The sequence below is a fragment of the Acomys russatus genome, chromosome 29 (assembly GCF_903995435.1).
Source record: "Acomys russatus chromosome 29, mAcoRus1.1, whole genome shotgun sequence".
Lineage (NCBI taxonomy): Eukaryota > Metazoa > Chordata > Mammalia > Rodentia > Muridae > Acomys > Acomys russatus.
The window spans coordinates 5,724,228-5,747,514 of NC_067165.1; the positions used below are offsets into that span (position 1 = coordinate 5,724,228).

The 23,287-nt window shown below is 44.0% G+C and overlaps 2 protein-coding genes across 2 annotated transcripts; both read left to right on the forward strand.

Moving 5' to 3' along the window:
* The first annotated feature begins 200 nt into the window (after positions 1 to 200).
* Positions 201 to 22,503, forward strand: Tmem59 (transmembrane protein 59). The gene is made up of 8 exons (XM_051171154.1): positions 201 to 467; positions 8,572 to 8,677; positions 10,464 to 10,558; positions 12,926 to 13,078; positions 14,930 to 15,011; positions 15,987 to 16,068; positions 19,215 to 19,323; positions 21,879 to 22,503. Exons 1-8 carry the CDS (start codon positions 279 to 281, stop codon positions 22,032 to 22,034), a joined length of 972 nt encoding a protein of 323 aa, XP_051027111.1. The 5' UTR covers positions 201 to 278; the 3' UTR covers positions 22,035 to 22,503.
* Positions 7,681 to 8,130, forward strand: LOC127211331 (40S ribosomal protein S26-like). The gene is given in 2 exon segments (XM_051171152.1): positions 7,681 to 7,972; positions 7,975 to 8,130. Coding segments are annotated over 2 exon segments (345 nt in total). The 5' UTR covers positions 7,681 to 7,713; the 3' UTR covers positions 8,061 to 8,130.
* Positions 22,504 to 23,287: the final 784 nt, after the last annotated feature.

Below are 23,287 nucleotides of genomic sequence, written 5' to 3' on the forward strand. Positions count from 1 at the left end.
CCGGGACGCCGCGAACTACAGGCCCCAGAAGGAGCCGGGCGCCGCTCCCCGCCCAGAGCCAAGATGGTTGGCCGGGTCCGCAAGCCCGCCCACGAGAGGTTCTTCGTCCCAGAGATGGGCCGGGAGGAAGCGTCTTCGGCGGGCCAGGGCGGAGCCGAAGAGCTCTCGGAGGCGGAAGCGCTGACCGCAGGGGCGGGGAAAGGGGCTGGCCCGGAAGAAGGAGAAACCCTGAAAAGAAAACAGCAACAAGCGGAGCTGCTGTGATAGAGAGGAGCAAGATGGCGGCGCCAAAGGGGAAGCTTTGGGTCCAGGCCCAGCTAGGGCTCCCGCCTCTGCTGCTGCTGACCGTGGCGCTGGCCGGAGGCTCGGGGACTGCAGCGGCTGAAGCGTTTGACTCGGTCCTGGGGGACACAGCGTCCTGTCACCGGGCATGTCAGCTGACCTACCCCTTGCACACCTACCCCAAGGTAGGTAGGGCCCATCGCTAGCGAGCTCCCCTTATCCCTCGCTGCCCATCTCGTGGCTTCCCTCGCCGGTGTCAGCCCGGGGACCCTAGTGGTGAATCTGCATCCCAGCTGCTCCACCCCTCGTTTGTAGGCTGCACCCTACAACCTCGGGTCCTGCTTGCACCCAGCTCCTTGTAATTGCCGGAAGTTTGTGCTGTGGGACTCGATGATAGGCTGAGGGGACACAAAGATGAGAAACAGACGAGCCCTTGGGAGCCTGGCGGGGCCACAAGGGAGTGTGTCTCTTGCTGGGGTGGACTGGAGATGAATGCGAGGTCCTGACCTACTAGCAGTGTGGGGGTGGGGAGGAAGGGGCGGTGCACGCCTGCACAAAATAGCGACTTTCCAGCCCGTGTTTATTGCGCGCCTCTTTGGGTCTGGGCGCGTTCTGTTCGGCGAGTCGGACAAGCTGACAGTTCCCCTGCGGTCTTAAGTGTGAAGTCAGCCCTGGTAGTTATGAGACGCACTAGAAAGGAGGACTTCCTGTCTCTGTTGAATGACTGTGCGAGCCTGCTGTCTTCGTGAGGCAGCGGATAGGGTTCTGCCTTCAAAAAGAAATAAAGTAAAATAAAGGTCGTCACTCAGTGCAAAAAGATAAGGAACCCACGGTGTAGTTCAAGGAATTCGACAGTCCTACGGAAGGCGAACACTGTGTGGCTAGGAGAAGGGACCGATTCCTACTCCTGGCCCCTCCCCGCAGCAGCTGCCTAGCCTTTGATTCTGCCTCCTTAAGTTGTTTTTCAGTTTCTTATGAATTCTGTTTACTCAACATTCTAAATTGCTTGGTGATTTCTCCCCTCCACCCACCCACCCCCACCTTTCCCATATATAATTAAGGTTTATACCCCTCCCCACCTAGCTCTGTAAGTGCTTTCGCTAATGCTGGTGAGGTTTTTTCCCCTTGTTTTCTTTGGTCTTCTGTATGCTGTTTGCTTAACCATTGAGGCTCTTCCTGTTTCCCCACTTCAGCTACAAAGTAGCCAGAATGACAGTTCCAGTGACTTTAGAATGTTCCATATTGACAAGTGCTTTGTGTCTTTTATAGGGGAAAGTACAGGGTAAACTCTGTGCCTCCCAGCATTTTGTTTCCCTTACATACCAGAGGGTCATTAGTTACAAACAAAACATAAATGGCTCCACAAAATTGTGGTGGGACCAGCCTAAAATTTTCTAAGTCAGAACTTAATAAATAATTGAGAGAAAGGAAGAGCTGGGCATGGTAATGGACACCTCTAATTACAGTCTCCCAGAGGTTGAGGTCAGAGGGTTATGAGTTTGAGGCCTGCCTGGGTCAGTCTTGGGGCGTGAGGATTCTGCTTTCAGACGTCAGTCAATAAAGTTCACATTATTAAAACGCTTCTATAACAAAGTTCATCAATGCTGATTGTCTAGAATCAGACTGAGATTTATTTCGTTATATTAGGGTTTTGTTCCCTCTTTTAGGATTTTCCTTGCAAATGTAGCCAGAATTCTGGGAACATAACCTAATGTAAAAGGTATGCCTACCAGGAATCCTCGGCTATTTCTTGGATGTGGTTGTTGTTTACTTTTGAGACAGGATTCCCTATGGCACAGGTTGGTTGGTTAGTCTCCCCCTGCCCAGGCCCCCCGGGGGCTGCTGGGAGGACAGACATGCATCACCCATCGGATGCTTTGGGTATTGTTCTCATAGTCACGAGTGCTGTTCTTAACCAGAGCTCCCAATGACTGGCTCCCTGCCTGTTCTGGACTTAAATTTATTTTGTTTTTGAGACAGGATATCAGGTTGGCCTAGAATTCATGACAGTCCTCCTGCCTCACCCTCTGAATTCTAGGATGAATGCAGACAGTGTCTTGACATGCAGCCCAGCATGGCCTCCAACTAACTCAGAGTTCTCTTACCTCCATCTCCTAAATGCTAATGGTTGAGATTATACATGTGTCCACCACACCCAGCTCAAAATTTACTCTCTTACTGGGCATGGTGACCCATAGCTTTAATCCCAGCACTTGGGACGCAGGGGCAGACAGATCTCTGAGTTTGAGGCCGGCTTAGTCTATAGAGTGAGTTCCAGGACAGCCAGTGCTACACAAAGAAACTCTGTCTCAAAAAGACTAAAAACAAACAAACAAACAAACAGAGGAAAAAAAAAGTTAAGTGTCTTGCTGAAGGTCCTTATAAATAAGAAGTAGTGGAGGAGAAATTGAGTCTTCAACCTGGCTACCCTATGCTGTTGCCATCACATAAAGTTGCATTATGAATACTTATTGCACTGTTTCTAGAGGCCCTCCCTGAGTTATTGTGCATTGCAGCACAGGGAAAAAGCAGAGTGTGTTATAAGAAAGTAAATTAATTGAAAATCTCACATTGCCTCGTATTGCCTCTCTGTAACTGGCAGAGAGAAATCTCAGTTTAATGACTGTATAATTATTTATTGTAAGGACATAGAGTTTGTAAGTAGATCATTTTTTAATTAATACATTTTGCCCTCTGTTCTCAAAGACGCAATTGTATGATGTCTTGAGTTGAAGCGTAAGGGACTTAAGTCATATCAGTAACAAAACTAGAGTCCGTGTGATCAGTTTCCACAGGGTATGTACTTCAGAGCATGTGAGTCTGTAGTCCACTCTGGCCCCACTCCCAGCTATTCCTGCTGACCAGTTCATTTCTTAGGGTCTCATTTTGTAAGCTGTAGCAGAACCACATATTTGCAGAGCTAATGTGAAGATTGAAGATAATCTGACGCTTTCAGCGCAGTGCCTAACACAGCCATGGGTGTGTTCTTCTCATACTGTGCGCGCAGGTTTGCGCGCATTTGAGTTTGTAGTCCTAAGTAGGAGGATTCGTAAAACCATGCATGTAGCTCATGCCGATAAGCCCAGCACTTGGGAGGCTGAGGTAGGAGGATTGCTGTGAGTTTGAAGCCAGCCTGGGCTACAAGGTAAGCCAAAAGCAAGGGAGAATAGGTCGACTGACTTAGCTAAGTTAACTAAGGGTAAGAAAATGTGTATGGAAGCGATCTAGGCAGCGTTGTCGTTCAGGGACCTTCAGTTACTTACCGAGTGATATCATTATGATGGGAGGCACTCCTGCTTGTGTTCTCTATTCGAAGATGATAGTTTCTATAAGCTTGCCTGTGGATTGGGATATGTAAGATCGTGACTTTTTTGCCATATTTGGATTTGTATTCTGTAGAATACAAAATATTTGAGCTAAGGATAAGATTCTTCGCTTTAAAAAAAAAAAACATTTGTTTTTTCATGTGTATGGGTGTTTAGCCTGCATATCTGTCTGATTACCATGTGCGTTGCAGTGCTGGCAAACACCAGAAGAGGGTATGGATCCCTTGGAGTTTGAGTCACAGATAGTTGTGAGCTGTCATATGGATGCTAGGAGCTGAGCCTGGGTTCTCTGGAAGAGCAGCCAGTGTGCCTAACTGCTGAGCCATCTCTCCAGCCTACTCTTTATGGGTGTGAACACAGGGCCTGGCACATTGTGGGTGTTTATTTACTATATTATTAATGTAATATCTATCAGTACAACATGCTGTGAATGTATAACCCTCCTCGTGTGCCAGGTTAATATGAGAGTATGCTCCTTTACAGCCCTGAGGGACACTGAGAGTCAGAGAGATTGGTAGCTTTACCAAGGCTGTACAGAATAAGTGGTGAGGTGAGCGTTCAGGCCTGATTCCTGACCCACTGCGCTCTTCAGCATGCCATATGGTTCCTTCACGTTGGTTCTGGGTGTCTTTTGGGGTTGGCTTAACAAAAGAAAGCCTATCTGAGCGGGGCGTTACTGGCACATATGAGCAGTCCCAATATTCAGGAGCTGAGTGAGACCACGGGATTAAGAGGTCCAGATCAGTTTGGTATACAGAGCAAGCATATCTGAGAATAAAATGTCACCTGGTGCAGGTCATGGTAATGAGCTCTTTCTTCCTGCTTCCTGCGTGCAGTATAAGGAAATATGAGGCGCTGCAGAAACAGGAGAATTCTTACGCTGTGTTACAAAGCCTGTAAACTGTAAATGCTGCTCATATATGGAATATAGTTCTTACCTTAGCAATGAGTGTAGTTAGAACGAAGGTCACAAAATGAGCCACTTCCAAAGTTGTACAAGGAAACTTCATGCCAGACTTGCAGCCATATGGGTTATTGCTGCTACATTAGGTTTACTAATTATTGTGCTGAAGAGGCATCCACACTATAACCAGTTGGGTGCCACCTAGTAACCGGATTTTCTCAGACCCCCCCCCCCACCTCCCAGTAATGACATAGAGACCTTTTATTCATTTTGAAAGTTTGGCCTTAGCTGAGGCGTGTTCCCAGCTAGCTCGTAATTTAGCCCACATTCTGTCACGTGGCCGACTACCACTCACTCTTAGTCCCAGCACTGTTTCTTCCTCCATGTCTGGCTGGTGACCCCCTTCCCTGATTCTCTCCCAGAGTTCCTATCTCTGCTGGAAGTCCTGCCTCCCTTTCCTGCCTTTGCTATTGGCTGTTCAGCTCTTTACTAAACCAATCAGAAGATGTTGGGGGAAGTGTTTACAAAATAGGATGCAGCCAAAGAACAGCAATCCCAAAGTCTGCTCTGTGCTCAGCCTTCTGCTGGTACAGAAGCCAGCATGTGAATGCACAAAGACACAGTGCGCAAAAGATCACCCCAACAGCACGGCTGTCCTCCACAGCTGCTAACTGGAATATGCGCATGTGTCCTTATTAAGTGCCTGCCAGTTTGCACAGTGGGTTGCACAGAAATTACAAGGGCTTCCTTATATACACTACTTTGTTTAAAATACAGTATTCATCAGAGGAAAGAAAAGATTGTTGATCTTATTGCCGTCTCGTTATGCAGTTACTATTTTCTAAGCATAAAGAACTATCCTAAGAAAAAGAAAAAAAAAGTCCAATTTTGATTTTTACACACAGCTCGCAATGCTTGTAATTATTATTTTCTACTTTTAAAACATTATTATTGTAAAAAAGAAAAATATTACTATTATGATTATAACTACTAATATTTATTAACACCTCATATGTCTCACACACTTTAAGATTAGCAGTCTTGGCCGGGCGTGGTGGCGCACGCCTTTATTCCCAGCACTTGGGAGGCAGAGGCAGGTGGATCTCTGTGAGTTTGAGGCCATGAGGTAAAGTAACTAGCACAGGTTTTTGTTTTTTGTTTTGTTTTGCCAGAAAATTTTGATTCTGGTCTAGCTGATTGTAGTAACTGCTCCTGTACATCACATGGTTGCTCTTGTTTGTATTCTTAAAGTAAGCCAATTAAAAAAAACTAAAATAAAAACCATCGGGGCTCAGCTGTTAAGAGCATTTACTGTTCTTGCAAAAGACCCAGGGTCTGTTTCCTGCAACTGTGTGGGAGCTCACAACCTCCTGTTAACTGCAGTACCAGAATTCTGATGGCTTCTGGCCTCTCCAGGCTCCTGCGTGCACATGGCACTCATGTACTCACATGGGCTGACACACACACATACAAATTCTTAAAAACCAATGTTTAAACATATAAAAATACTTATGAATATTTGTATAGATACCTCACCTCATTTTTGTTCTGTCCTTTGTTTTGCCGTTTGCTATGTGAAGCTGGTCCTGATACTTTTGCTAATGAGCTGATGGTTATGTATCGTTCAGTGTCCAGAAGGTCAGCCTGATTCCACATCCAGTGCCTGCTCCAGGCACTGCTTGCCTCTGGACTAGAACGGATGGATGGACCAGGGATCAAAGGTCTCAAAGTCCTGTTTCTTGCTCAGGACGAGGCTCATGGCCGGGCACTAGGCCAGGTTCCCAGTCTTTCAGGGGAGGTAGAAAATGAGTTTTCTACAGAACGTTACAGTTTAGCTCTTTTAGGATGAGATTGCTGCTATCAGGAGGCAGTGGAGACTGTGGAGCGCCATAAGCCTGCGATGATACCAAGAGTGTTACAGCTCTGTGGTTGAGCTGCTGTGCTAAGCATGGCAGAGGAAGCGGGCGGATGTCCAGCAGCCACTGGCAGGCAGGTCTGGTGAGATGCAGACTTGGCGGTGCTTCACTGGAATCAGCAGCGGCAAAGGCAGTTCTACCATTGCTGTCTGACCACCAGGTTTTTGGCTGTGGTTCTTCCCACCCCACCCCCGGAATAAATGGAGTCTCTAATGGTCATGGTAGAGGAAGGGCGAGCAAGAAAGCGAAGAGCTCGCCAGCCTTTATTTGTCAACCTTAGGCAGTGGGGAGGGTTTGAGGATGAGTGTGTCTAATTCGCTAGGGCTAAGGGTGCCAGGATGCTTAATCTACATACAGTGGCACTGTACATTTACGCACAATAATGCTGGGTTCCTATCACAAGAAGGAAAAAACAGTATTTAATTTATCCTATGGATGCGAGGATAACTTCTAGGTACTATTAGGGGTTATTTGCTCGAGGCTGGGATCTCCTTAGCATAGGGTGGGGTTACTTCCAGAAATTCCCTGTGCTTGAATAAGTTCCTTATCAGGAAAGGGTCCGGCCTGTAATCTTCCTTGAGGGCTATGTGACACTCCTTACAAGATCTGGGGTTACCAGATCAGGTGGAATGAAAACCCCGTTGAAAAAGGGGAGTCCACCTTCATGGACTGAACGCAAAACGGCTATCCAGAGATGTCAGACGTCAACCTTCCCAGCAGAGTTCCACAGCTGTGCGTGTGGATGCAGCAGAAGCATGGCTAACTCCTGTCTGCTTTGTGCAGGGTTCGGGTTGTGGCTGTTATTTCTATTTCCAAGTTTTCTACCTGTAAGCTGTGGCCACGGAATATGCAAAAAAGGGTGCCATGTTTAGCCACTTGGCTTTTTTCTTAGTATCACTTTAAAAATAAGGAACTGGGGACTGGGGATGTGGCTCAGTTATTAGAATGCTGGCCTAGTATGCACAAAGCTCTGGGTTCTCGATCCCCAACACCACACAAGCCAGGTGTGGTGTCCCAGGAAATCCCAGCATCAGGAAGGTAGAGACAGGAGGGTCAAAAATACAAACTCAGGAGCTGGAGAGATGGCTCAGCAGTTAAAGGGACTAACTGCTTTTCCAGAGGACCCGGGTTCAATTCCTAGCACTCACGTGGCAGCTCACAGCTGTCTGTAACTCTGGTTCCAGGGGATGTGCATGTAGGTGATACATAGACATACTTGCAGGCCAAACATCAATATACCTCAAATAAAAATAAAATACTTGCTCTTTCGGGTCTTGGCTCCAAGATGACCAAAAAAAGGAGAAACAACGGCCGTGCTAAAAAGGGCCGCGGCCACGTGCAGCCAATTCGCTGCACCAACTGCGCCCGGTGCGTGCCCAAGGATAAGGCCATTAAGAAGTTTGTCATCCGGAACATTGTAGAGGCCGCTGCTGTCAGGGACATCTCCGAAGCCAGCGTCTTTGACGCTTATGTGCTGCCCAAGCTCTCCGTCAAGCTGCATTACTGCGTGAGCTGTGCCATTCACAGCAAGGTGGTTAGGAACCGATCCGTGAGGCCCGGAAGGACCGAACACCCCCACCTCGTTTTAGACCCACTGGTGCTGCACCACGACCTCCACCAAAGCCCATGTAAAGACAGGACAGAAGAAAAAATACTTTGGACAAATAAAATGGGAGTTACACTTTAAAAATAAATAAATAAAATACTTGAAAACAAAAGTGCAAGGTCATTGTTTATTGCATAGGAAGTTAGAAGCTAGCCTAGCGTGTGAGAGACCAAGTCTACAACCAAATAATTCAAATTAGGAACTAGAACTTTTTTTCCTTTTAGTATAAAACTTACTGTATGGTTTAAAATAAACATTAACTTCATTTTCTTTTTTTTTCCCCCTTTTTTAAATTAATGTATTCAGATTACATCTCAATTGTTATCCCATTCCTTGTCTCCTCCCTCCCTCCTGCTTTCACCCTATCCCCTCCCCTGTGTCTGTGACTGAGGGGACCTCCTCCCCACCATATGGTCACAGCCTCTCAAGTCTCATCCTGGTAGCCTGCTTATTAAATTTACTTTCTTCTTGACCTTCTTTCCAGCTTAAAGACCAGTCTTATTTTTTGGTAACCTTCTTTATTCTTGAAATTCCCAGGAGGAGGAGTTATATGCGTGTCAGAGAGGTTGCAGGCTGTTTTCAATTTGCCAGTTTGTGGACGATGGAATTGATTTAAATCGGACCAAATTGGAATGTGAATCTGGTAAGATACTATGCTGATGACGTCAGCTGTGCGTAACAGTGGGGCTTTCTTTGAGTTGAGTTATGCTTTTTATGTGTTTTTCCTAGAAACTGACAGACATCCTGTTTATACTAGTCACTTACCATATTGTAATTATAAAATCAGAGTTTTAAGAGGTGCTGCTAAAGCTGTCACAGGCTCTAATCCATCTGCATTGAGACAGTGCTTATTCTGTGCTGTGGAGAGGATTCTCTGTTTAACCAAGCATTCTGTTTAGACAAATGCAGAGGTAATTATCCAACTCATAAGTCACCGCTACCTTTTCATGGATGGGATAATTTCCCTGAACCTTTCAGTCAGTCGGCTAGTTGACGGAGCTCCAAGGTTTCTACTGAATCAGGCCTTTGACTCTGAAGTGTTTAATAGAGTATTCTCTATCAGTCATGCCAGTAAAAGTAGCCAGAGGCTTTGTCACCAGTTACCTGCTATTCTTACCTTTTGGTGCAAGAGATGTGTTTAGTAAAAGAAACCTACAACCAGGACACAATGAACATTAACCTTTGTAAAGAACTGTAATGGAATCTTGTGGTTCCCCCCCTCCCTCCCCCCATGTACTCACTGTGGTGGCACACAGCTTTCCCCTGTCGTGGCTCTCACACTATTCTGTGATATTGTGACCTTATTTTTATGTCCCAGTCTCCTCACTGGCCATCTTTGTATATTCATAGTGCCATGAATATCTGGAGCCCCTGAGAAATATGTTACAGATACTTATCTGAGTTGAGAAGAAAATGCAATTGCTACAGTGATGAAATGTTACCTCACAAGAAAGAAATGGCCAGCGAGCTGAAGGAAATGAGTGTATCTGATAGAGCCATTTCAGCTTCTCCCTGGTCTTGGGAGTGCTGAGAATCAAACCCGGGACCTGGTGTATGCCAGGCCATGGTGTGCCCCTGAACTGCAGCCCCAGCTCTATTTCAGCCTTTACAGTTCCTTGTTATAGAGCATTTTCTAGGTCTGTTTTCTTAGAATTTACCATAACTGCTTTATTCCCACACCCCCAACCACCACTTGCCTTGTTAATATCTTTGTTTCTCAACTGAGTGAGCCCAAATATTTATATAAATAACTAACATACATTATTTTGTTTAATCTCTTTTAGTAGATGGTGATTTTTCCATTTCAGACTCATAGAATTCAAACTGGGCCTAGTGGCACAGGTTTGTAATCCCACTTATTTGGGAGGCTGAGGCAAGAGGGTTCAAAGGCTTGTCTGGACTAGAGTGAGTTCACAGCCAATCTTGGAAACTTCGGAAGACTTTGTCTCAAAATAAAAAATAGAAAGAGAGCTAGAGATGTAGCTCAGGGGCTGACTGCTTGTCTAGTTCACACAAGGCCTAGAAAAAAAAAGAAAGAAACAGAGGCCTAGAAAAATGAGTAGTCAGAGGTTTAGTCCCTCAGCCCAGGGACTACTACAGCCAACAAATGATGGGTTTAAACCGTCAGCGGCTACTTACGGCTGTCAGGCCAGTTCTCACCACTCCACAAACTTCAGCTGTGAGGGTCCCTTACGTGAATGTCATCAAGTAGCCAGAGCCCAGGTGTGAATACTAGACTTGCTCATGAGACATTGGGCTTGTAGAGGAGAGACGGGAGTTCCACTAAAGTATTTCCTGCTATTGCCAAGAGTGGCAGCTCCTGAGAGAAGTGCTTGCCTACGTCTTACAGTACGCCAGATCCCTTTCTTTTGCAGCCTTCGTCTTTACCACCCTGCTCCTCTTTCTAAGAATTTGTGGTTTTCTTTCAGCCTGCACAGAAGCGTATTCCCAACCTGATGAACAGTATGCCTGCCATCTTGGCTGCCAGGATCAGCTGCCATTTGCTGAATTGAGACAAGAGCAAGTAAGAGACAAAGCTGCCTTACATGCTTGGCCTTGTGTCATGTGATGTGGCCATTGCCAGAATGGTCTTCTTTTACTGTTAGATTTTATCCTTAGTTTTCATTTTTGTTTTTTGTTTGTTTCCTTGTTTCTGTTTTTCAAGATGGTTTCTCTGTGCAGCCTTGCCTGTCCTGGACTTGATTTGTAGACCAGGCTGACCTCAAACTCAAAGAGATCCACCTGCTTCTGTCTCCCAAGTGCTAGAATTAAGTTGTGTACCACCACGATTAGCTGGATCTTAATGTTTAGAAAAAAAGTTTTTAACTAATTAATTTTTGAATGTTAATTTTTCAATAAGTTTCAAAATTGGAGATATTTGCTGTCTCTCCACTGTGTAGCCACGGTTACTCACCCTGAAGTGTTCTGCATGCATACGAGGATATGCAGAGGAGTTTTGTTCCTACAGCGTGTAAAGCCTCTCTTTCACTGCTGCTATCCCATGTGGATGCATCCGGAGCCCCTTGTGTGGGGTGATTTACTGAGACAGCTCTCACACAGCCCCACTTGGCCCTGGGCTTGGGCAATAGCTGGGGGGCCTGATGTGCCTGATTTCAGGGTTCCAGGCTTGAGCTGTCACACTGAACTAAAGTAGCCTCTTCCTTGTATGTGAGCATGAAGGTTCCTTCTAATAGTTTTCTTTCATAAGTGTTATATATATAAAGTAAGAACATAGGACTAGAATTGCTGAAGTTTATACAGTTGTAATTTTGAGAAATAGAGCAAAATTGCCCTCCATGGAATTTGTAAAATATTTTTAATTTGACAAATAACACATATTATAAAAATACACACACTTCTAACTTGAATGAATTTGAGTATAAATTACAGTTGTATAACCGTTGTCACTGTCTAATTCCACACATTCCTGTCACCCCAAAATGAGCTCCTAGACCCGTTAGCAATCACCTTCCTTCTAATTTGTGTTTTCTCAAGTAACATTAAGCATATTTTCAGGTGTTGAAGGAACACTAACTATTTCAGTTCTTTAGCTTCCCGCTCTCTGGTTATATCTGCAGAACAGCTCATTTTCTAACCTGGGCGGTAGTTTTCGTTTCTGCTCCTGTTCCCACGTGCCAAGTGAGTCTCTCACTCTAGGGAAGTGTGCTTTCCTTTGTGAAGTCTTAACTGCCCTCCCCCCAGTTTGGACCTGGCTCCCCTCCTTTCATGCGCATGCTTCCCTGTGTTGATTCCTTTCCTCTATAAAGTGTGTGATTAAACACACGTGTGCATTGATGACTGAAGTAGATACAGTGTGTAGGCATGTCATGCTTGTAACTTCCAGTTTCGGGACCTAAGCCTGGAAGACTGCAGTGTGGGGTTAGCCTAGAACCACATAGCAGTACCCTAGCTCAAAAAATAAAAAGAGAAACACCTGGTTTCTGATCATTAAAAGATGTAACCTTAGTAAGTACCCGTGAGTGGATCTGTGATAGGTCTCACAGCTATTACATGGGGAAACTGGATCTTCAATGCAGATTTTTTTACTCTAAAGCTGTTCTTTTGATAGCTCTGACATCTCTCCTTGACGTAAGATGAGCCAGAGCTGCCCCTAGACTTCAGCAGTCTGCACTCCAGATGTGCTGGGGTCAGTGCTGCCTAGTAAGGTAAAAGGTCCGAATTGGGGTAGATGGGGACAGTACCAGTTGATGTTACAGTCTTGTCAGGAGAGAGCCCATCACATCTATTAATAACATACAAATGCACCCTGAGCAGTCACCGCCATCAAATGTCACTTCCTGTATACAGTTTTCCCTTTGGTGTTTCTTAAGACATGATTGCTCCTGTTTGGGAACATTAAGAGGGTAAGAATGATAGGAGGTGTTCTTTCCCATCCACATCCGTCACCTGGTGGTCCTTATTTAATGAGATCTTAAGAGTTCCCATGTTGCCAGGCGTGGTAGCGCACACCTGTAATCCCAGCACTCGGGAGACAGAGGCAGGCAGATCTCTGTGAGTTCACGGCCAGCCTGGTCTATAAAGTGAGTCCAGGACAGTCAAGGCTACACAGAGACGCCCTGTCTCAAAAAATCCAAACAAGCAAACAAACAAACAAAAGAGTTCCCGTGTTGTGGGACTTTACTCAAAGTCTGTTATACTGATAGAGGTCATGGGTTGTGTAGAAAGGTGTTTGATGGTGAGTTTGAGCAGCCTGGGATGTTAGCTTTCCCATAGTTAGTTTGCTGATGATTGAAGCTGTCCAACTGTCCGTGTGATTATCCTTAACCTTGCCCAGTGAGATCTGAGTCATCTCTGTTGTGTTGCTCTCTGCATACACATATCGTCAGTAATATGTTTCTTACTAATTAAAAGTTTATGTTTGTTTGCTTAGCTCATGTCCCTGATGCCAAGAATGCATCTCCTTTTCCCTCTGACTTTGGTGAGGTCATTCTGGAGTGACATGATGGACTCCGCACAGAGCTTCATAACCTCTTCATGGACTTTTTATCTTCAAGCCGATGATGGAAAAATAGTAATATTCCAGGTGACAACCGTGTCTCTCCCAATGTCTCTAGCCAATAGCCATTTCTTATAGGAGTGCCTTGGCATAGAACCATGTAATCAATCCCTTAAATATGTTGTCAGTTGGTGCTGCTTAACTGGCCTTCATGGAAACACTGAGCAGAGGACACAGTGTGATCCCCTTTCCATCTGTCCCTTCAAAGCCTTACCTCAGGCTCAGCACATAGTTGGTTTTCTTGGTTTTATAGTGACTAAATTGATTAAATAAGAAATTTAGATGGGAAGATAAGAATTATATACTTACATTTGTCTAATAATTAACTGTATAGGGGCTGGAGGGATGGCTCAGCGGTTAAGAGCACTGACTGCTCTTCCAGAGGACCTGGGTTCAATTTCCGGCACTCACATGGTAGCTCACACCTGTCTGTAACTCCAAGAGCTAACACCTTCACACAGACATACATGCAGACAGAACACCAAGGCACATAAAATAAAACTAAATAAATTATTTTAAAACTAATAATTGACTGTGTGATAATATGTTAATAGGTGCTGATCTAGAAACTTCTATGCAGTTGTCTGAGAGTACCTGTGAGGGATTGCTTCAGGATTCTGAGGGTGCCAGTTTTGGGGATGCTCACTTCCCTGATATAAAATGACATTGCCTTTACCTATAACCTATAGTCTCCCTCCCTGTGTAGTTATGGGCCGTTTAACAATATAGTGTTCTTAAACTGAGATGGCTACAGATTGCTAGGTGGTAATGCTATTACAGCATTGCTGTTGAGTATCCAGTCAGTTAGCTGGAAAGTCATGCAGTGCATGACTGCTCTTTAAATCACCCCTGAGTTGCTTATGATACCTAGCTCAGTGTGAAATCTGCACAGATAATTGTTATCCTATATTGTTTAATAATGGGGATGGTGATTGGGGAGGGTAGACACCTGTGCATACTCAGCACAGATTTTTCCCCATGACTGGTTGAATCATGAATATGAAATCCAGTGACACGGAACCCACGGATATGGAGAACTGACGGTGTCACCTGAAATCTTTAAACAGTCTCATGAAGTTGTATCATCCCTGTCTGTAGATGAGGAAGCTGAGCACCCAGCTTGCTTAAAGTGATGCTGTCAGTTACTGGTAGCATTCAGCTTACGCTCGGGGCACTAACAGCCTGCTTCCCTTTAATTCAGTGAGTTCCCCGTATTTACCAGTCGTCAGATTGTGTTGTAACTCTGTCTTCCTCTCAAGTAGTAAGCCACAGCTTTTATACTGGTGCTGGCTGAATGCCTTACTGTGTGGCTACTTTGTGATTTTTAGCATTTCCTGAGTTTGGGTCCCCTGAGCCTAATTTGATGGTGAGAACACACAAGCATCTTCTTTCTATTTATGCATAAACTGAGTGTAAGAGTGGAGCCCTTACTGATTCCTTGGAGAATGAGAGGTTATCTCTTTCCCTCAAGTCTGTGTCAACTCAGGGGTAGCTTGGATGGAGAAAGTTTCTCTCCAGAGGCACAAAGATAAGAAGTGTAGAAAGTTTGCCTGCGGTGTGTCAGCTGTTTAGCGTTAAGAGAACAGAGTGTTGCAGATGAGAAAGGGTATAACATGTGTAGTGTATATTTAGTTTAAAAATATTATTATGTTATAATCAGGATAATATATATTTTGCTAAAAATTTAGGCAGGCTTGCGAATTACTTTTGATCAACTAAAATTGAGATTAATTTTTACAAGATAATAATATTCAAGTATTGTGGTTGCTGTGCTTTTTCAATTTAAATGTTGCTAGTATAGATGGTATATTCTAGAACCTGTTACTTAAAACAGAATCTAAGGTATAAATGACTTAATTTCTTTCATTACCATTTCAGTCTAAGCCAGAAATTCAGTATGCACCGCAGTTGGAGCAGGAGCCTACAAACTTAAGAGAGTCATCTTTAAGCAAAATGACCTGTAAGTTTTATTCTAAGTAGATGGATAAACCTCAGCTGTCAGATCTGTTGTAATTGCCCGCTCTAATTGCTAATGCACTGGTCTAATCCATCTGGGGGTTTGCGTTTCTTTTCTTTTTTTTTTTTTTTAAGATGTATTTATTTATTATGTATACAGTGTTCTGCCTACATGTACATCTGCACACCAGAAGGCACCAGACCTCATTATAGATGGTTGTGAGCCACCACGTGGTTGCTGGGAATTAAACTCAAGACCTTTGGAAGAGCACCTAGTGCTCTTAACCTCTGAGCCATCCCTCCAGCCCCCAGGTTTGCTTTTTAACAAGTTCCACATCTAGGTGATGCTGCTAGCAAGGGGACCACCTGGAGAAGCACTGTGCTAAGCATGCTGTCAAAGCATGCTTTGAGTATAAACTAACAAAGCAATGTTGTTTTCTCAATGAGCAGAACAGTGAGTCTACCTTGAGAGTAATGACTTCCCTGTTCTCTTTTTATTTCCATGCTAGATGTCAGTTTAAATCATAATACAATGAAAATGCACTAACTACCTTATTTTAGTTATTGATATAATTAATTTACTGATTTTATTGTTGAGTGGGAATAAGGAGATTATGCTAACATAGACTGTTTGCATTAGAATAGAATAAAACAAATTCTGTTACTCAAGTCCACGTGTAATTAAACAGAAAACATATGAGCTAGGTGTGAGAATGGGCAGATTCAAGGGGCAGAGGCAGCACATGGCTGTGAGTTTGACGCCACCCTGGGCACAAAATAAACATTTGCAAGTAAGGTGGGAAAATCATAATATGGTAGAATACTCATTTGGCTTTTGATGTGTCAAAGAAATTTTAACACGTAGCATGTATCAGATTACACTCACAAAAATCACCTGCATGATGTATGCATGCACCTAGAAGAGAGTGAGGCTAGCATTTAGGATGCGTGCTCACGGACTTGTGCTGCCTTATTTCAGATCTGCAAATGAGAAGCTCACAAGCACACAAGAACTACCTTGAAGACGAGGAAAGCGATGGCTTTCTAAGATGCCTGTCTCTGTATGTATTTCTTCTTAACACGTGCACGAAAGATAAAGTCTGGCTTATGTCAGAGTTGTTGCTCTTTTTAAATTAGAAGTTTAATAGTTAAAAAAAAAGAGAGAATTTTTTTCAACATCCTTTCCAAACTTGCATCTTTGAATGATTAGTGTGATGAAGGTAAAAACCTGTAAAAATATGAGGCAAGGTGCGCTGTTTGCTATGTAACGCATCATGTAATATCAGACAGGACAAGTCGCACATGCATCACCTAGACATCTACATTTCTCTGAATCGAACTGGCCACCCTCTGTTGTAGCCGTTCTGAAGCAGTGCATTGCCCTTACCTGTGGTCCTGCTGTTGCACCGTGGGCAGAAACTGCTGTCTTCACACTGCTGCTTTACCTGGGGACCAGCCTCTTCAGCCGCCTCGGCCTGCTCCTTAGTAGAACCTAAACAGAACAGATAGTTTTTTCCATAGCCCAAGGGCATTTTTGTTAGAATTCCTTGATTTGTTTTAGGAATTGTCTTACTCAGACACTTAAATTAAGCCTGGAGATGACGTAGTGGGTAAGGCCAAGCCTGACAGCCGAAGCTCCATCCTGGGGCGCACGTGATGCCAGGAGGGAATCAACAGCCTCGGGGTGTCCTCTGACCGCCACACACTAACTTAAAATAAATAAGTTAGCTAGATAAGCTCAACTTTAAAGTACGTCTGAATGATTTAAGGATTGGGTTTTTATCTGTATGGACAGATAAGCAATTAGAGATAGGTAAGGACCATAGATTAAGAAGAGCTAGGGACTGTCAACTCTGCAGAGATTCTTAAGGGGACTAGGAGACAGGCAGGAGTGATGGCTACCTCATGCCCTCCCTCCAGCGAAGCACCGTCAGGCGTTGTGATGGTGTGAAGAGGGTGTTATCAAAGTGTATGTGCTTCTGCTCATCATAAGAGTGCCCATATGAGCCCCTCCCCTCCCCTCACCCCACAAGAAGAAAGGAATAAAAGAAAGACCGTGGGCCATGCATTGTACCTGCTATTGTGTTATGTACTAGACCAAGCCTTTTGGTAAAGCTGCAGGCCTTTCTGGTCACAGTGCATTGTTCTAGGGGATCATTCTTATTGAGTATTATACTGCAGTGAAATATTTAAATGCGTGTCCTTGTGCGCGTGTGTATGTGTGCACAGCTTGTGGGAGCTGGCTCTCACCTTGCACTATGTGGTTCTGTGGATTGACCTCAAGTCATCAGGGTTTGGCAGCAAGCATTCTAACCAGCTGAGCAATCTCACTGGCCCTAACCTAATAAGTTAAAAGTAATATTTTGAATATCTTACTTAGACTAACTTTTAACTAGGAGTTTATTTTCTAGAAGTTTCTGTGTTCAAATGTGAATTGTTATAGTATATCCTGTGTTGATAATGAGTGTCAAGAAGAGTCCCGTGTGTAATGGGTAGATGAAGGGGTTAGGCTGCAGTGCTGTGAGCAGGACGTTATGGAGGCACATTGAGGCAGTGGGCAAGGAGGCGGGAGATCATGGACATGGGTGAGCATCTGCAGGATCTCTTTGGCTTTGCTGTGGAGGTTTGGGGAAAAGATCGATAGACTTGACGATGAGCCCCATTTTCTGTCTGTACTAAATGCTGTAGTCCAGATATCAGATCTGTCCTCACTCAGGGAAGTGAGTTCCTTACAGAGACTGGAGAGGACAGGACCATGCAAAGGAGAATGGGTGCTCTTTTTATTAACAGCAGTTCTTACTCTGTTGCCTTTTAAAAATTGGAATATTTAAAATTGAACTTATTAAAGGAGAATTGCATGCTTCCTAGAAGTCTACTTCTTTTAAAGTAAACTTAAACACTTTATTTATTTGAGTATGGTACAGACCACGTGGAGATCAGAAGACAAGTCTTTGTTTTCACCGTGTGGATTCCTGGGATCAAGCTCAGCTCAGTCTCCCACAGCCCCGTCCTCTTTTGTTAGGGGATAAACAATGACTGGCATCCTGTTCCTTAGGCTCTGGCAAACAGTGAATGGACCATTCATTGTTGATCTATAGTGTAGGTCCTTGGGCCATGAATGAACGTGTGAAAATTAGGGATTGTCATAGGTTCTGTGAGTCCTAAATGCCCTCCTACCTTAAGTGTTTTTTTTTATTTATTTATTATGTATACAGTACTCTGTCTGCATGTACAGCTGCACACCAGAAGAAAACATCAAATCACATTATAGATGGTTGTGAACCACCATGTGGTTGCTGGGAATCAAACTCAGGACCTCTGGAAGATCAGTCAGTGCACTTAACCTCTGAGCCATCTCTTCAGCCCAGATTTTTTTTTCAATCCTAAGGAAAATATAGTGGTCACAAAATGTTTTATAATCCACTTACTCTACGTACTTAAAATATTATAGGAAAACTGACTCCTGAGAATTTGTTTTGAATCCTTTCATAAAACAGATGATCATTTCATAATTTACCTTAACTTCTAGGAGTGTTTTAAAAATGAGTATCATTGCAATAACCTGCAAATTTAGAGACATTGTATTCAATTTATAGGATACTTGACTGCTTTGTCTAATTTAGTAATTAGAATGTTTTCTTCAGGTTTGGTGGTCCAAACTTGTGATCCTAGCAAGGTAGGAAGGCAAGCGATCTAGGTCAGCTCATCACACACTGAGTTCTGAGGTCTGGGCTACATGAAGCCTGCCTCAAAAGTAAATAAAAGCAAAAATTGTCTTGACAGTAGTTTGATGGGAGTTATTTCTGGTTTTGTGTGATTTTTTAAAAAATAGGGTCTTACTTTATAGCTTGAACTATCCTAGAACTCACTGTGTAGGTAAGGCTGTCCTGGAACTCAAGAGATCCCTCTGCCTCTGCCTCTTGAGTGCTGGGATCAAAGATGTGTGTCACCACGCCCAGCCATTTGAGGCAATTTTATATCCGTAGTGGGAAGTCTGTATGTCTGATTTCATCATTATTAATTGTAAGAGTTATATAGCCATGTTACTAAAATTTTGAAATAGAGGAAAGAATATCAAATCATCCTAATAAAGTAGATGTTATATTTCTTTGTAATTATGTTTTGTTAAATTATTTTAAGGATGGTGCACAGAGTTTTTATTCTGAGTGTGTAAAGCAGCGTGGCTGATTGTTGTCCTGGTTTGCAGGAACTCGGGGTGGATTTTAACCATGACGCTTGTCCTCTCTGTGATGGTGCTGCTCTGGATCTGTTGTGCCGCCGTTGCTACAGCTGTGGAGCAGTATGTCCCCCCAGAGGTAAGGCTGAGCTTAACCCTTGGGCTACATGAGTAGCCATTTTAAGTGTTGTTTAACTAGAGAAAGAAGGCCCTGCTAATAGGAAGAGAGCCGTGATGGTTTTACTCAGGTGAGGTTGGCACACGTGAAAACCACAAGTCTGTAAGCCGGACACAGTGTCTCCCACTCTGCACTGACATATCTGTTGAGGGCCTGGAGCTTAGTGCCCCTCTCTGCTGGTACCACTGTCTAAGCTGGGATGTGAGAGAAGACTTGTAGAGCCACTTAAAATTATTAATTAATTGCCATAACTATTGTTTTAGAAACTATGAAAGCAGTCTCTGATTCTGAGTTCCTGTGCTCTGGCAGCTAATCACAAAGGGGTTATGACTTGGTTCCTCGGCAATTACACTTTAACTGGCTCAGAAATAATTGTTAAGGTCAAAGATGCTTGTCTGAGGGGGAAAGCTGCAATTTGCTGATTCAACTTAGTTTCCAAGAAAAAGAAAGTTTTTTATATAATTAAATGTCTGTTGACATCAAATCCAACTGAAACAAGTGAGAGTTCTGTGTGTCTGAAGTGCCATAGGAAGAAAGCAACGGGGAGATGACACGGAATTGGTAAGCCATTGCCGTGCTGGGCAGGCGAAGTTACTTGGAAACTGGCATCAGTGTCATTCTTCAAGATTTGCAGTGTTTTCTTGTATGTCAGCCCAGTGTCCAGCAATATTCTACCGTGTGATTTCCCCCTTGTTTGCTATTTCAAACAAGAGCCAAGGCTGGCATTACAGGCCAGCACTGCCATCCCTGATGCCTTTTTTTATCTTAATTTTATGTGTGTGAGTATTTTGCCTGTATGTATATGCACACCCTGTGTATGCAGTGCCCACAGAGGCCAGAAGAACCTGCGTCCCCGCAACTGGAGTTACAGAAGGTTGTTAGCCACCAAATGAATGCTGGGAACCAAACCCAGGTCCCCTGGAAGAGAAGCCAGTGTCCTTAACCACTGTGTCATCTCTCCAGCTCCCCATGCCTGACTCACATAGCAGGTCTTATTTTATTTTATGTATTAATAAGCAGCCTTAAAAAAAAAATCTAGGTAGTGTTTCTGTGATGCTTGGCTATGAAAGTAGTGAGGCTGGAGTGAAATTCGTGTTAGATGTTTGTTTTGATTCAGGGTTTCAGTCTAACTCCAAAGCCTTCAATCTTTGTGTCTGGCCTGGAGTGGGTAAGCCAGGCCTCAGGACTGCTGTGCTCAGCACCTGCTTTGGCACTGGGGAAGTACCCCCCCTCTAGGACAGGCACTTCCTGCTCTGCCCTCCCATCTCCTCACTTGGTTGGAGTCCTTGTTGGGGTGGTCTCTCACAATGAATCCGCCCTTCCGGATAACTCTTTTAAAGGTGTATTTTATGTGTCTGTGTGTGTGCCTGTGTGAGTTTATGTGCACCATGTGTATGTGGGAGCCTCTGGATGCCAGAAGAGGGTGGCATTGGGTCCCCTGGATTGGAGTACAGGGGGTTGTGAGTGGGCATGTGGCTGCTGGGAACTGAACCCAGGTCCTATGCAGTAGCATTCTCTTTCAACTGCTGAGTTGTCTCTCCAGCCTTCAGATGACTTGATCTTTCTCGTTCATTTGAATTATATAATTCTGTGAGACAGTTTCTCCAGTTTCCTCAGGTCTTTGGGGAATACCTTACTTAAAGTGGTTCAGTTTTCTGCTTTCATTCTTTTATTTTAGTATCTTAATTTTTTTAATTACTTAATTTTACTTAAACGTATGTGTATATGACTGCTTGCTACATGTATACCATGTGTATGTAGGACTTACAGTGACCAAAAGAGCATCAGATCTCCTGGTGGAGCTAAAGGCAGTTACAGGCTGCCCAGTGTGGGTGCTGAGAACCGAACCCAAGTCCTGCAAGAACTGCAAGTGCTCTTAACCACTGAACCAGCTCTCCAGCCCCTGCTTTATTGGTATCTGTTTATACTTATGAAGATCTTTATAGTAGTGTTAGAATGTTTCATTTATAGTCCGTGCTTTTAGAGACGGTTAAAACAGACTGTGTCATTTTCCTTGTATGACAAGTTAGACACCTGCAGCAAGCATTTCCCTACTGAACAGGAGACTTTAGGTCACTTGACATGCACCAAAACTCCAGAGCGAAAGTTCCTGATGTGGCCGTTTAAACTGAAGCACGTTTACTTGGTGCTCATTGTTTCTCCTTTAAGGATTAAGTTAGGACATGTGGGAACACCCCCTCCGGCCACGCACCGGGGACCTAGCCTCACCCATAAATATGCTCCAGTCTCAAAGATACCAAGAGAATTTTTCAAACCAAATATTCATAGGTTAAGTATGTGTTACTTTTGATTGATTGCTTTGTTTTTGTGTTTTAAGACTGTTATCTTACTGTGTGGCCCTGGCTGGCCTGCAGCTTGCAGGGGCCTCTTTCTGCCTCCCAAGTGGCAGGAGCGCACCTCCATGCAGCTCTAGAGATTGAATCGTTGCTTGGAAACTTAGCTGGAGAGATTCCTGAGCATCCAAATGACGGTGTGTGCTGCGTCTTCTTTTGCAGAAGCTGAGTATCTATGGTGACTTGGAATTTATGAATGAGCAGAAGCTGAGCAGATACCCAGCTCCTTCTCTTGTGGTCGTTAGATCCCAGGCTGGAGAGCCCGAGGAGGCAGGGCCTCTGCCCACCAAGGTGAACCTTGCCCACTCAGAAATCTAAGCTTTCTAAAAAAGTGTCGTTGACACATAAACTTCCATTCCTCATAGAGCTTTTTAAAATGGGTTTATTGGACATAGGCCTTAAGAAATCACTATGAAATGCAAATGAAGTTACCCAACTCAGTGAAGACTTTATTTGCTGTGACTTTACCTGTATTTTTCTAGTCATTTAAGATGGACATTGGGTTGTTTTTTATTTTACTAATATCGTAGCTACTTAGTTAGTTGCAATGGTTTTTTTGGTTTCCTCCTCTCTTAGCCAAATTCTATGAGCTGGTCATTGTCCCCCACCCCTGCCATGACACTGTCATCATCTCACTTAATAAGCTGAATACTTAGGATGTGATGCTTCTGCCTGGAAACGGCCTCCAAACTGTACTCTGAAATATAGCAGAAAATGTTATTTAATGACACTACATTTTCAGTTGTATTGAATTGAAATCATTAAAATTTATTTGAATAATTTGAAACTTGAGAATCAGACTTTCTTGCTCTTCCCCTCACCCTTTCCCAGCGCAGAGTCATGAGGTGCTGTACATCTGCTGCTCTCTGGCAGGTTGATGGCTGTGCTTAAAGCAAAAATGACCTTCTCAGAAGTGGCATTTGAGGTGATTTTGTGTGTGTGTGTGTGTGTGTGTGTGTGTGTGTGTGTGTGTGTGTGATGTGAGGGACATTTGCGTGCCACAGCATGTGTGTGTGTGGAGGTCCAAGGATGGCATTCTTTTCCTCAGCAGGTTGAGGCGGGTCCTCTCCTCACATTTCTGCTGCTGCACTGTGTGCACTGGCTTGAGAGCTTCTGGCTCAAGTGACAAACTCAGGTTGCTGGGCTTTCAAAGCTCATGCTTTGGCCCCTTAGCCATCTCTCCTGAGCTCCCATGTTATGGGGTTTAGCACAACTTATAGTTGAGAGAACTTTTCCAAGGGAGCTATTTGTCCTCTTAAAACAGCAGCAAGACACCTTATAGGAAACGTCATTTTAACGTAAGACTTAGTCTCTTGTGATGTAAGATTAAGTATAGATTTGACTTGGTAGAAATTAGCATTACTGCCCTTCCTTTACCATCAGTGATAGAGATTTAGTATTTTTTAAATATGTATTAGTGTTTTGCCTGTATGTGCACACTGTATTCCTGGTGCCCACCAAACTCAGAAGAGGACATCAGATCCCTGGAGTTACAGGCAGTTGTGAGCTGCCATGTGGGTGCTAGGAATCAAACTCCAGTGCTCTGGGAAAGCAGCCAATGTGCTTAACCG